The sequence below is a fragment of the Alligator sinensis genome, unplaced genomic scaffold, assembly GCF_000455745.1.
Source record: "Alligator sinensis unplaced genomic scaffold, ASM45574v1 scaffold1605_1, whole genome shotgun sequence".
NCBI lineage: Eukaryota > Metazoa > Chordata > Crocodylia > Alligatoridae > Alligator > Alligator sinensis.
The window spans coordinates 9804-23107 of NW_005843327.1; the positions used below are offsets into that span (position 1 = coordinate 9804).

Below are 13304 nucleotides of genomic sequence, written 5' to 3' on the forward strand. Positions count from 1 at the left end.
CCCCCCCCCCTTACCTGAGTTTCGGACACGGTGCAGCCACGTGGTCCCAGGCCAGAAGCCCCCGGTTGGGTTTCTGGCTGTGGGGGTGGGGCCGGGCAGGGGAGGGATAGAATGGGCTCACAGGCTAGATCTGGCCTGCGGGCCATATTTTACCTACCCCTGCTCTAAGCCCAGTCTAAAAGCATGTTCCTCCTCTTGGAACCTTTTCTAATAGAAAAGAAGTCTCCCCAATTCCTTCAGAAGCATCTAGGCTGCTGTAAGGATATACAGGGGCCACTACTCTAGTCTTCGCTTACCTTGGGTAGGAGAGGAAGGAGGGGCAAGTAAGGGGTCATGCTCCTACATTAGATTAATTACAGTACCTGCTCAGGGTTTTCCCTAACAGTATCACATAACATTCCTCCAAATGGTTTTGATGTCTACAGCATTGCGAACAAGGGTGAAACAAACCAGAACAGTCTTTAATCTTGTTCTGTTGCTGCTTAGCAAAGATGCTGCCTATTTACTGGTTCAGTACAGTATTGCATCAGTCGGTGTCTGTTCAGTTATTGTTTAGATTACCCTCACACTCCTGAGGACTAGGAACTTCCTTTTAAAGATGCAATTTAAAGATCGCAGAAATTGAAGGCTTTAGTCTCAAGCACTCTTAAGGGAAAGCTGCTCACTCCCTGTTACTAAGTAAGCATGTGGATTTTTCAATTTTTGCCTCCAGTATAAATGGAGCACTTAAGTGACTACTGTTTGCTTTAAAAGTATTGTGAAATGATACTTTGTTTCAGTCAGGCTTTACCAGCTGGTAGAAAACTTGAGATAACCATATTGCATACTCTGCAGTACTTACTGTGTGGGAGAGAGTGGAGAATGCTTTTCCTCTAACTTACTAAATCTTTTTATTTTTGTGGCTGTAAATAAAATGCCTCTAAATCCTTGAAGAAAAATGCATCTGAGATGCCTCAACTTCAAAAAACAACCTTCCCCCCCTAACCCCCCCCCCCCCCCCCCCCCCCCAAAAAAAAAAAAAAGCTAATTTTAAAACAGCATTTCCTGCTTGAATATGTTCTGGATTTTACCCTGCATGATGAATTCCAAGTTTGAAGGCACAGGCAAGCAGATATTTTCATCTTTATAATCCAAGGACATGAGTTGTCCAATCCAAGTTGTAAAGCAAAGAGCTTGAGCAGTTTACCAGTGACCCATGAAGTACCTGCTGAATATAGAAATATGCACTGCTTGCATTTGCTCTTGGGAAATGTGAAATGGTTGTATCAGTTCAGTGTTATGACCTTTTGTTCCTGAAGATTTTTGTTTTTTCTGTTCCTGTTTGTGGCTTGTTTAAAATTATGATCTAAAATTCAGCATGTAATTCTACTTTGTAAGATCTTCAGTGATGATGACTTGATGAATGGCAGTTAGGCTTGGAAAATCAATGTGTTAATAAAAAATATATATATTGGTTCTGTTGTACTATATGGAAGTGCTTGGGTGTTGCTCTCTAGTGTCAGCAACATGCTTACCTCATAGATCACTGTATTTGAACCAAGAAATAGGTTTCATAGACTAGAGCTCTGATGTCAAAGTGATAGCGGGGTATGCCAGAGTATTTGATACATCTATTTCTCTCTGCTTTAACTGAATTCAGCAGTTGTAGTAACTTGCTGTGTCTTTGCTACGTTTGTTACAGAATGGACAGCAAATTGTTGATGAACCCATGGGAGAAGAAGATATCAATCTTCAAACTGTAAGTAAAATATAGCATATATAAGTATAAATAGCTTAGCTTTGGGGCATGGTTTCTGGTCACTAGAATTAGGGGCCCTCTTCTCTGTAACTTCTCTATTGTAAACCTTGTGTCAACTAGATCTATATTATGTCCAAGTTCCTATGTATATGAAAAATTTCTTCCTCGCTAACTAACTGATTCAGTACAGTATCCTTTGTTTGTTAGATACAGCTTTGTTAGTGTACAGTTTAATGTTTTTATTTTTTTGATTAGTGTGCAGGGTTTTCTGTGGAGAACAAAGGTGTATAGTGTAGAAATTGTCTGGGAAACTCATACCTGCTTCTGGATCTCGGCTGGGCCACCCCAGCTGACCTGTACCCCCAGCCCAGGTTAAGCTGGGCCATGCCTTTCCCCTCCCCACTCCTCCAGCTAGTTTAGGGCCTGGCCATGCCTCCCTCAGGCAGGACTGGGCCACTTCGGAGTCAGCTAAGGCTTTCCTGCCTTTCCTTCAGGGATCAGCAGTTCAGGTGCTGACAGGTGACACCACAGCAACATATCGTGTCAATAGACAAGGAACAAGATGTATAGGTCACAAGGCTAAAAGGACTGCTGTTAGCTATTCTGATTTTCCAGGTTAACACAAGCCATAGAATTTTCCTGAATTAATTCCTGTTTGACCTAGGACACATTCTTAGGAAAATAATCTGACCTTGATTTTTATACACTTACGGTGATGGTGAACTAAGCATAGCCAACCCTTCATAAGCAATTCCAGTGGGTAGTTAACCCTCACTGTTAATTTGTCTTATCTGCCTTTTTATCTAGCTTCAGTTTGCAGTTATTGATTATTTTTGTCCCATTGTCTTAGAACATTTGTCTAAGGAACTCTTGCATTATCAAATTTCTCTTGCAAGAGTTGATGACTACACAACTACCAGATTCAGAACTTTTTACTGTACTTGATTCAGTCACCTTCAAATAGCTTCTTTCAGGAAAGCTTCTGCTAACTGAAACTATATTTGATGGCATAAAATTAAAATACAAATATACCGCTTCTTAAAATTCTCTATTTTGATAGGAGATTTTTGGTTGGATCTTAAAGTACAATTGATTTTTTTTTTTTTTTCTCATTACTTTTTTTCTGAGGGTGGGACTTCAGCTTTTGAGATGGTAACATGATTTCTAGAATTGAACAAAGAGCCATCAGTTAGTTTAAACAATGCTGCCATCTGCTTTTAATTTTTTTCCAATCTTTAGATTTAAAGCTTTGAGTTCTTTTGCACTGTTAAGACTAATTCAGCCACAACTTCAGGTACCTGAAAAACTGAGTGACTTGATGTAAAAATTGAACAGCGCATTAAAAGCATTTCTTATGGTAATTTTGATGTTCGGTTTACTTTTGTCACTCTTTCATTTTTTTTTTCCATTTTTATTGCAGCATTTATATTTGCAATATAATGACATGTGGGGAAACTGATCCAGAAGGTGTAATTTCTCATAGGTAGCAGGATGATTAGTTCAGCCGAAAGGTATTGAGACCCTAATTTTATACTTTTTGTTATTTGGGAGGTGTGGCATCTCCCAATAATATTATGGTCATCCTACTTGAGGGACATCTGGGATAGGATGAGCACTGGGGAGGGGGGGCGTGCACATACATAAACATGCACCCCCCCCTGACCCTGCAGCTTCCCATGTGTACCCTTCTTCTAACCCTGGATCCAGTGTGCAAGTGACGTTACTTGCAGCCCAGCGGGGTCTGGTCCAGGGAGCAGCCCATTGGCTGGACTCCCTGGAGAAAATTGAAACAAAAGTCTCAGGTTGGCAGGAACCTTCATGGCTTCCGACTCGGGAGCTGCACGTGGGGGCAGGTTTCTGCCAATCCGGGATTTTTACTTCAATTTTCTCCAGTGGCTGGGATGTTGAGCCTCCAAAATACAGGATTGTCCTGAGCCTAGTCCAGGACATATGGTCACCTTGCCCAGTAGGTATTGCCTGTGATCAGCTTGTAAGAGAAACTATCAGCAATGAAATAGTAACATTTTTAACTTGCTATTTTTTATCTAAGGAAATGGATATTCACAGCTGAGTTACTGTTTCTGTCTGGAGAGTCAAAGAGTATCACCTACATCTTTGTGGATTCAGGTCAAATTTAGGAGAATTTGAAATCATAATGTAGCCACCTTGGTAGTCTCCTTGCAATAAAACTCATATGCTATACTACACGCATATGACAATTAATTAGCAGATATGGCACATGTGCAAAATATAAACCATCAGATAAATGGTCATTCAGTTAAAATATGGCCTAGTGCAGGGGTTGACAATTTATGGCCCATAGGCCAGATTCACTGGATCTGGCCTGCAGAGTGGGGACTTGAGTAATGATTGGAGGTGAGGGGCTTTGCATGTGTGCTGCACTGAGCCATAGCCAGGCACTTTACCCATACCATACCACAGCTGGGCAGCAGAGGCAAGTGGTCCAGTACTCTGGACTTACCTTCAACCTGAATGGGTCAGTACGGCCCACCACCAGAAAATGTTGCTGACCCCTGGTCATGTATCATAAGTGGCCCTGAACAAATCTGGCATGTAAATAACAAGGTAAAACCTTATGCATGACGTAAAATACCTGTATGGCCTTTTTTAGTGAGGTAGAAAAATAAGTATATGTACTTAAGGAATACATAAAAATACTCTGATTTTCATTGAATAGAGTGTATGTATCTGACTCTGTTTTGCTCACGAGGTGGTAAGATTGAAAGGCAAATATAGTTAAAGGTGATAACTGCCTGCCTTCAATCAGGATGGATCATGGTAATCTTTTAGACTTTTCCCTTATTGAAAAAATGATGGTATCCATTACTTTAAATTAATTTCTTGTTCACTGGAGAAAAAGAAAAATTAGTCCTTAGAGTTGTGCTTCGTGATTAAATGTCCAGTGTTTTCTGGCCAATTTAGAATAATTCTCGAGGTAAGTATGTGTAACTTCTAATAACAGGTATGAAAGCAAATGCTGCAGCAAACGTATTTTGTTTCATGGGTGTCTTCTAACATGGAACTCCTGTGAATGTCTCCCCTTACACTTACTGTTAGGGGTGCACTGATAGAGATTTTGGGGACCGATACCAATAGCCAATTTTTAAGGAGGCATATTGGCTGATACCTGTTTGATTTCTGATACAGCTTCGTGTAGCTGGTAAGTCTATTGTGGTGGGAGGGGAGGGAAGGGGCATGGGGGGTGGTGCATATCAAGGTCCCTGCAGTGAGGCAGGGAGAGGGGCTGGGGCAGGCACTGTCCAGCCGGGGGGGGTACTGCCCACCCTGAGCATAGGCCCATCCCAGCCCCCCTCCCCCCTTGTGCTGGGAAGAGCCCAGTACAGTCCTGACCCCAGCCTGCAGCTGCAGCACAGCCCCCGCTCCCCCCCCCGATCCAGGGACACATGTCCCCATGCCCTTCTGGGGTGCACAGTGGCAGGGGGCACCCCCCGGGGGAACCGGGCAGGAGCCACCCCTGGATGAACCGTGGCTCCACCCCACCCATGCCTCTGCCCTACTCCTCCCTCACCGCAGTTGCCTTGATCTACCCCTCTTCCCTCCCTCTTCCCCTTCTGCCACAACAGACTTACCAGCTGCATGCAGCTCTCTAAGCTGCGAGGCTGTGCTCCTCGCTGCCTGCATGCTGTGGTGTGGCTGCACACATGCACACACATTTATCAGTCCCATCAGGCCGATTTCTGATACAATCAATTTTCTTTGTATCAGTGCCAACCTGATATTGGACCGATATATCAGTGCACCTCTACTTATTGTGATACTATATGTTACTTTATAAAATGTATGGTGTGGTATAGTATAGTAAAGTATATACTTATGATGTGCAGCATGCTGCACATCTTTTAGTTAATCTGAAATTATTTAGGTCTCTGATACTATGGTAAAATGCAGCCACTTTATGTACCACATAAAAAGTGAATGGTAACTGAAAGTTAAAAATCATCAGATTGAAGACCTATGACATCTAATTGTTTGGCTTGCTTAGATCGTGTAACTATATTTCATTGTGAGGACTAGCTTATTTGCATATTCTGCAGTTCTTCCTTTCAACTGTTGAGGAGAGGGTTCTTTTCAGACTTGGATTACATTAACACCATGATTGTGACTTTGTTACTCTTAAAATTTAGTTTACACTCTATTTGTGTTTCCAGTTAACTGAAGAGCATTTTAAAAAATGACTCCCTCATGCTATAGAGATTTCAGTTTTCATGGCACAAGCTTCTATTGATATTTCCCCATGTCTGTTCACATGCACAAAAAATGAGGGTGTGGGAAAGAGATCTAGTAATAATCTACGTAATAAGCTCTAGTTTGATGAGGTGCTTAAAGCACAGTATTTTCTCTGTGTTCATGTGCTCGCTCATCCCTTGTATGCCTGAAGATTTTCCTGAGTAGCAGGGTCCATCATGGTTGCATGTGTCTAATGCAGGGGTGAGCAACCTATGGCACGAGTGCCATCTTCGACTTCTTTGATATGATTTTGATTGGCACGCAGACTGCCTCCTGCGCCAAGGGGCGGGAAGAGCCGTGCATAGATCCCGCATGCAGATCTAGGTGCACGCTGCTGGCCCCAGCCCAGGAAGAGCCCAGCACTGCCGCTGGCCGCAGCCCTGCACAGGCCTCGGCCCCCTGGCGCTGCTGATGGCCCTAACCACAGCTGGGTGCCACCACCGGCCCTAGCCCTGCTCAGGCCCCAGCCTGGCACCACCACCTCCCCCATCCCCATCCCAGCACTGCCAATACCCTCAGCTGCAGTTGGACACCACCGCTGGCCTCAGGCCTGTGTGGGCCCTGGCCCCAGCCCCATCCTGGTGCTGCTGATGACTTCAGCCCCATCTGGGTCTGCTGCTGGCCCCATCCCAGCAGCACCACCGACCCCAGCTCCAGCTGGGTGCTGCTGCCAGCCTCAGCCCTGCACGGGCCTGAGCCTCATCCTGGCACTACCGACAGCCTCAGCCCCAGCTGGGTGCTATCACCGACCCCAGCCCCATCCTGGTACTGCCACCGGCCCCAGGCCCATCCTGCCACCGCCACCAGCCTCAGCCCTCCTCAGGCCCCAGGCCCATCCCGGTGCTGTCGCTGTCCCCAGCCTGGTTCGGGCCCCAGCCCCATGCCAGGGGATGGGAGCTCCCACTGTCCTGCCACTACAAGGATTATTAAAACACAGAAAGCTTCAAGGAAGAGGGCCAAGTCCCCTGCTATAAAAGAAGGCAAATACTCTAGCAGTCCCTACCATTCTGACCAGCACAGAGGCAGAAAAGGATCTTGGTGTCATTATTGATTCCTAAATGAACATGGGCTGCCAGTGTGGAGACATGGTCAGGAAGGCTGACAGCACCTTGTCATGCATCCACAGATGCACCACGAGCAGGTCCAAGTAGGTGATCCTTCCCCTCTATGCAACACTGGTCAGGCCGCAGTTGGAGTACTGCATCCAGTTCTGGCCACCGCACTTCAGGAGGGTTGCGGACAACTTCAAGAGGGTCCAGAGGAGGGCCACCCACATGATCAGGGGGCAGCAAGGCAGACCCTATGAGCGGAGGCTACGGGACCTGAACCTGTTCAGCCTCCAAAGAGGAGGCTGAGAGGGGATCTTGTGGCCATCTGCAAATTGACCAAGGGGGACCAGCGGGCTATGGGAGAGTCCCTGTTCCCCCGAACACTACTAGGAGTAATGAGGAATAATGGCCATAAGTTGACGGAGAGTAGATTCAGGCTAGATATCAGGAGGCACTACTTTACAGTCAGGGTGGCTAGGATCTGGAACCAACTTCCAAGGGAAGTGGTGCTCGCTCCTACCCTGGAGGTCTTCAAAAGGAGGCTAGATAATCATCTTGCCAGAGCTGTTTGACCCCAGCATTCTTTCCTGCCCATGGCAGGCAGTCAGACTTGATGATCTGCTCAGGTCCCTTCTGACCCTACTATGGGTCAGAACTATGAAACTGTGAGAAACCATTCCTTCCTGATCCCAGCCTGGCACCACCGATGGTCCCAGTCCAGGAGGTGTCCAGCGCCACTGTCTGTCATGATTTTTTTTTCCCTTGAAGTTGAAGGGTACGTTTGACAAAATGTCAGCTCCTAAGAATGCAAATTTAGATGTACGTTCGTTTCAGCCTTCTCGGACAGACGAATTTGTATATATTCAAAAGAAGGACCGCGCTGTTTGTGCTTTGTTGTGCAAGTGTTGTTTGTCTCGCGTCAAGTGTTCAACAACATTTTCAAACGAAGCACGAGTGAAACTTCCTTGACGAAGCAGACACAATTGAATCGATCAGAAAGGCAGTAGCAGGATGCAAGAAGCAAATCGATGTTTTTAAACACTTAAGTGTAAGTAAAAATCAAGCCACAGAAGGAAGTTACAAAATTGCACAGTGCATTGCAAAAAACAGAAAGCCATTTACAGACGGGGAATATATAAAAGAAGCTTTCCTCAGCAGTTCGGAGGTTTTGTTCAGTGACTTGCCAAATAAAGACATGATCCTATCTAGAATAAAAGAACAGCCCGTCTCTGCCAGAACAGTTGAAAGACATGCAAGTGAAATGGCAGAAAACATAAACGAAAAGCAGACAACTGCATTAAAAGACACAGCGGTGTTTAGCATCGCTCTTCACGAGAGCCTGGATATAAATGACGTTCCACGTTTGGCAGTTGTTGCAAGATACTGTGCTTCTGATGAAATCTGAGAGGAACTTTGTTGCCTAAAACCCCTGCGTGGTACAACAAAGGGGAAAGATATCGTGGAAACTTTTGTAAACCATTTTGAAGAAAAAGGCATCGACATCAGAAAAATATTTTGTGTGACAACAGATGGTGTTCCTGCCACGGTCAGAAAACAGAAGGGGTTTATAAAGTTACCTGAAGATCATTTCAGCCACCCGACCGTCAAATTTCACTGTATCATCCATCAAGAAAATCTGTGCGCTAAAGTTTCTAATTCAGAGTTTAGTAATGTGATGAATACAGCGGTGCGAATTGTGAATTTCTTGTTGTTAGATCTGCTTTGACTAACAAACAGCTTCAAGCACTGTTAGAAGAGATGAACGGTGCTTATAGCGACATTCCACTTCACAGCAACATCTTGTGGCTAAGTTGTGGTAAGGTTTTGATGCAATCAAAGCCTTTTTGTTGGAAAAAGGACAAAGCTTCCCCCAACTGGATGATGACAAATGGCTGTGTGAGCTCATGTTCCCTAACCAACATCACTGTTCACCTAAACGAACTCAACCTCCATCTCCAGGGTGCTTGGCAAACGGTTCTGGATCTTTATGAAATCTGGACGGCGTTTCTTACAAAACTAGCAGCTTTTTCTCGGGATATTCAAACTTCAACTTTCCGCTACTTCAACATATAAAAGAGCTATCGACATGTTGCACTGTCAGTGTCGATGAGATTGGAATGTACATGCAAGAACTGGAATCAGAATTTTCTGACAAATTTCAAGATGTCCAGCGATCTGATCCAATGTTTTCTTTTCTAATTAAACCAGAAAACTTCAGCAAAAGCGACTTGGAATTTGTCTGTATTTCAGTGGATGGGTGTTTTGAATATTTTGAAATGCAGCTCATTGAGTCAAAAAGCTTAGAATTGTGGGCATCAAAGTTTAGAGGTCTACAGAGGCTGAAGAGATCTAGGTCCCTCAGTCTCTCCTCGTACGGCCTTGGCTGCAGGCCTCTGACCATATGAGTGGCCCTCCTCTGAAGAAGTGTGGCACCCAAAACTGGGCACAGTACTCCAACTGTGGCCTGACCAGTGCCGCATAGGGGGAAGCATCCCCTCCCTGGACCTGTTCACCTTGCATCTGCTACTGCATGATAAAGTGCAGTTATCCTTGTTGATCACTTTGTCACATTGACGACTCATGTTCATCTTGGAATCAGTTATGACTCCAAGATCCCTTTCTGCTGCTGAGAAGGTCATCCTCCAGCCTGTAACAGTGGTGGTGGTTCTTTTTGCCCAAGTGCAGCACTTTGTACTGGTCTTTTTTGAACTGCATCCTATTTCATTCGGCCCACTCTTTTCCAACCTGTCCAGATCCGCCTGGATCTGTTCCCTACCCTCTGGTGTGTTAACTTTGTCCCATAATTTGATATCATCTGCGGAGTTGGACAGGGTGCTCTCCACGCCCTCATCCAAGTCACTGACGAAGACATTGAAAAACACCAGTCCAAGGCCTGAGCCTTGTGGGACTCCACTGCCCTCATCTTTCCAGGTTGATATCAACCCATCCACCTGCACTCTCTGGGTGCAACTCCTAAGCCAATTTGCCACCCACCTGACCATGTAATCATCTAGATCACAACCTATCAGTTTATGTACAAGAACAGAATGAGATACCATATCGAAGGCCTTCTTGAAGTCTAGGTAGATGACGTCTACCTGCATCTAAGCATTTTGTGACCTGGTCATAAAAAGAAACAAGGTTAGGCAGGATCTACCTGCAGTGAATCTGTGCTGATTTCCTTTCAGCATTATTTCCCTTGCTGGGCTCCCGCAGATTGAATCCTTAATGATTTTTTCCAGTTTTCCCAAGGATAGAGGTGAGACTAATTGACCTATAGTTTCCTGGTTCCTCCCTCCCCCCCTTCTTGAAAATAGGGACCACAATGGCCCTTTTCCAGTCCTCTGGGACCTGATCGGAGCAGCATGAGTGCTCGAACAGCCATGCCAGCGGCTTTGCTATGACACTGGCCAGTTCCTTCAGCACCCTTGGATGAAGTTCATCCGGGCCTGCTGATTTGAACACATCCAGCCCCTCTAAGTGCCCCTTCACTAAGTCTGCGCTAACAGTTGGTGGGTTGGTGTCCCTCCTGTGTCTACATATGATCCAGTTGGGAGATTTGTCTTGGTCTGTGTCTAGGAATACAGATGCAAAGAACTGATTGAAGAGCTCAGCTTTGTCCCCCCCTCTCTGTCACTATTTGCCCTAGTTTGTCCTGTAGGGGTCCTATGCTACCCTGCATCTTCCTTTTGCTGCCTATATACCTGAAGGACTTTTTGTTGTCCTTAATTTTTGTCACCAGCCTAAATTGTAATTCTGCTTTGGCCTTCCTAACTGATTCCCTGCAAGTGCAAGCCAAGGACGGTATACTCCTCCTTGATAGCCACCCCCCATTTCCACAGCCTGTATACCTCTTTCTTTGCCCTTGGGGTTTCCTGGACTTCTCTATTCAGCCAAGAGGGCTTCTTGGCCCCTTTGCCCCCTTTTATGCACAAAGGGATTATCTCCTGTGCCTGTAGGGGATTGCTCCCTTGAGGAACAACCACCCTGCCTGGACCCCCATTTTGCCAATGCTCTTGAGCTTTAACACCTCACTGACTAATCTCCTGAGCGCACTAACTCTAGCCTTTCTGAAGTCTAGCACTTCAGCCGTGCTGATTAGTTTACCCACCCTTCGCTGGATAGTGAATGCAGGTTAAGAACCTACGTGAGCGGTTAGACTTGGCTGACTGCTTCTCCCGGCAGATGTTAGGGTAGTTTAGGTCACCCATGACAACCATATCTCTTAACCCTACAGCCTCTGAGAGCTGTCTGGAGAATTGTGCAGTGCTCTACCAGTGTGTGTTTCACTGGGACAACAGAAGTTGTAAAGTTCTCTCGGATACTTTGAATGCTTGTATTCATATACATAAGCACATGGTGTTTCCAGCATGTTCTGCTTGACTGTCTTTAAGATATTCCCAGTATCTTTTTAGATCAGGGGTCAGCAATATTTTTTTAGCAGAATGCCAAAAATAACCACAACCTCAACTTGTAAGATCTAGGTCTAGCTCATCCTCCTGGTGTGGTGGTCTGTAGTAGACTCCCACCCCCCACTACCAAGTCCCTTTCCCCCTGGCCCCCTTGTATCCTGACCCACAGTACCTCGGTTTGGCCCTCCTCTGATCCCATCTTGATTATAGAGGATGTATATCATTCCTTAACATGGAGAGCAACACCTCCCACTTTTTTTTCCCCACTCTATTCTATCTGTACAACCTGTAACCCTAAATGCCTACTGCCTAATCATAAGTAGGGTCCCACCACATTTCATTTAGTCCAATCAGGTCAAAGTTGTTGCTTGCAAACAGGAGTGCAAGTTCCTCCTTCTTGTTCCCCATGCTCCCAACATTAGTGTAGAGACATTTAAGCCCCCTGATGGGTGCCCTTGGTACCCCCCTGTCCTGATGTCTATCAGGCCTCTTAGTGCTTACCTGGAGATGGATCTCCCAATGGGATGGAGAAAAGAAAGTGATATACTCTAGTGGCAAAGTAGTCATGGGAACAAACAGTGAGTTCATTAAGCCTGTGTACACAGAGGGAGATCTTACCCAAGTTGTGTCTGTTGGCTTAGTGAGGTAGGAGGGTTTTGAAGAGGAAAGCATTGTGCTCTGGCTATATTTGAAAGAATTTTATCAGTTGTCTTGCATAGGAAAGAACAACACAGGAATCAGAAGACCAAAGAGATTATAATATTGCATACAGATTAGGAGGTGACTAATGATTGAAACAAATGTTTTAGCACTGTGAGTATGAGTAAGGTTTGGATTTTTAATTATTTTGTCCGGGAAGAATGACAGAAATGTTATCTGCTTATAGCAAATTATTTTTGCATTTTCCGTTGTTGAATATTTAATGCGTGCTTTCAGTTGAAGTTTGGGGGTTTTCATTCTTTCGAGGAAATGCAGCATCATGTAAACATAGTTCAGTAGCGCTTCATGAGTGCACTGTTTCATCTATTGCTTTTATTAAGAACAGTGCTAAATATGAATCATTGAATAGAGTTGGATAGTTACGCTTGTACTCAAACATCAGATCAGTAATACTTTCAGTTCTAGATATGTTAAAATGAAATTTAAAAATCTTTATGCCAAAGAATAAATTGGGTAAAATTAGAGTGAAACCTTCAATGAAGTTTAAAGGTTTTAAAGCATTCAAAACTGATTACATTGCTTAAAAACAGCACAGTACACTATTTTTAAAGGGCATTGTGTTTGTGTGTAAGATAATCGTTTGGATCTAAATAATAAATATATTCAGCCTCATCCTTAGTCTAGTTAGGTCCCTATCATCTGATTCATTGGATATTGGTTCAAAGAACCTTCCCATGTGCAAGCAGTTTACAGGGTCCATTACATGAATCTGAAGTTTTTATTTAGACCACAGTGTCAGAGAGAGCCATGTGCTCGGCACATCTGGTTGTCACTTTTGTCATCCCATCCCCTACCAACAAATAGGTGCATACACATGTTCCATTTCTACTGATGGAGCTGCAGTTTCTACCAGACTAAAAGTAGCATCTCTGATAGAAACTTGTGCCACCTTCAGTGTGGTAGGAATGGTTTCTAGTAGAGTGGCCTCCAGCTTCCCCTCCACCCTTTTTCAGGGATAGTGTGTGTGCGCTTGAGAGACTGAACCACTGCAGCCAGAGCAGCACTGCAGGCAGAAACTTGTAGCCAGAGCCAGGGTTCTGAGTGAGGTGTTGAGGCTTTGACACTGGCCAGAGCTTCAGTTTTCTCTGTAGCAGAGCCTCCCACGGTGGCAGCCAG

At 44.9% G+C, this 13304-nt stretch overlaps 1 protein-coding gene across 4 annotated transcripts in view; it reads left to right on the forward strand.

The window, feature by feature from the left end:
• Positions 1-1663: 1663 nt before the first annotated feature.
• Positions 1664-13304, forward strand: part of RPS6KA3 (ribosomal protein S6 kinase A3) — a 94439-nt gene continuing 82798 nt past the window's right edge. For 2 of the 4 annotated variants that reach the window (XM_006038363.3, XM_025194862.1), the window contains exon 1: positions 1664-1738. In XM_006038363.3, the coding sequence (XP_006038425.1) occupies positions 1709-1738 (30 nt within the window). In that variant the 5' untranslated portion in view covers positions 1664-1708. Of the gene's footprint in view, positions 1739-3158; positions 3250-13304 lie in introns of all 4 variants that reach the window. The other 2 variants (XM_025194863.1, XM_006038365.3) reach the window with 2 other exon arrangements.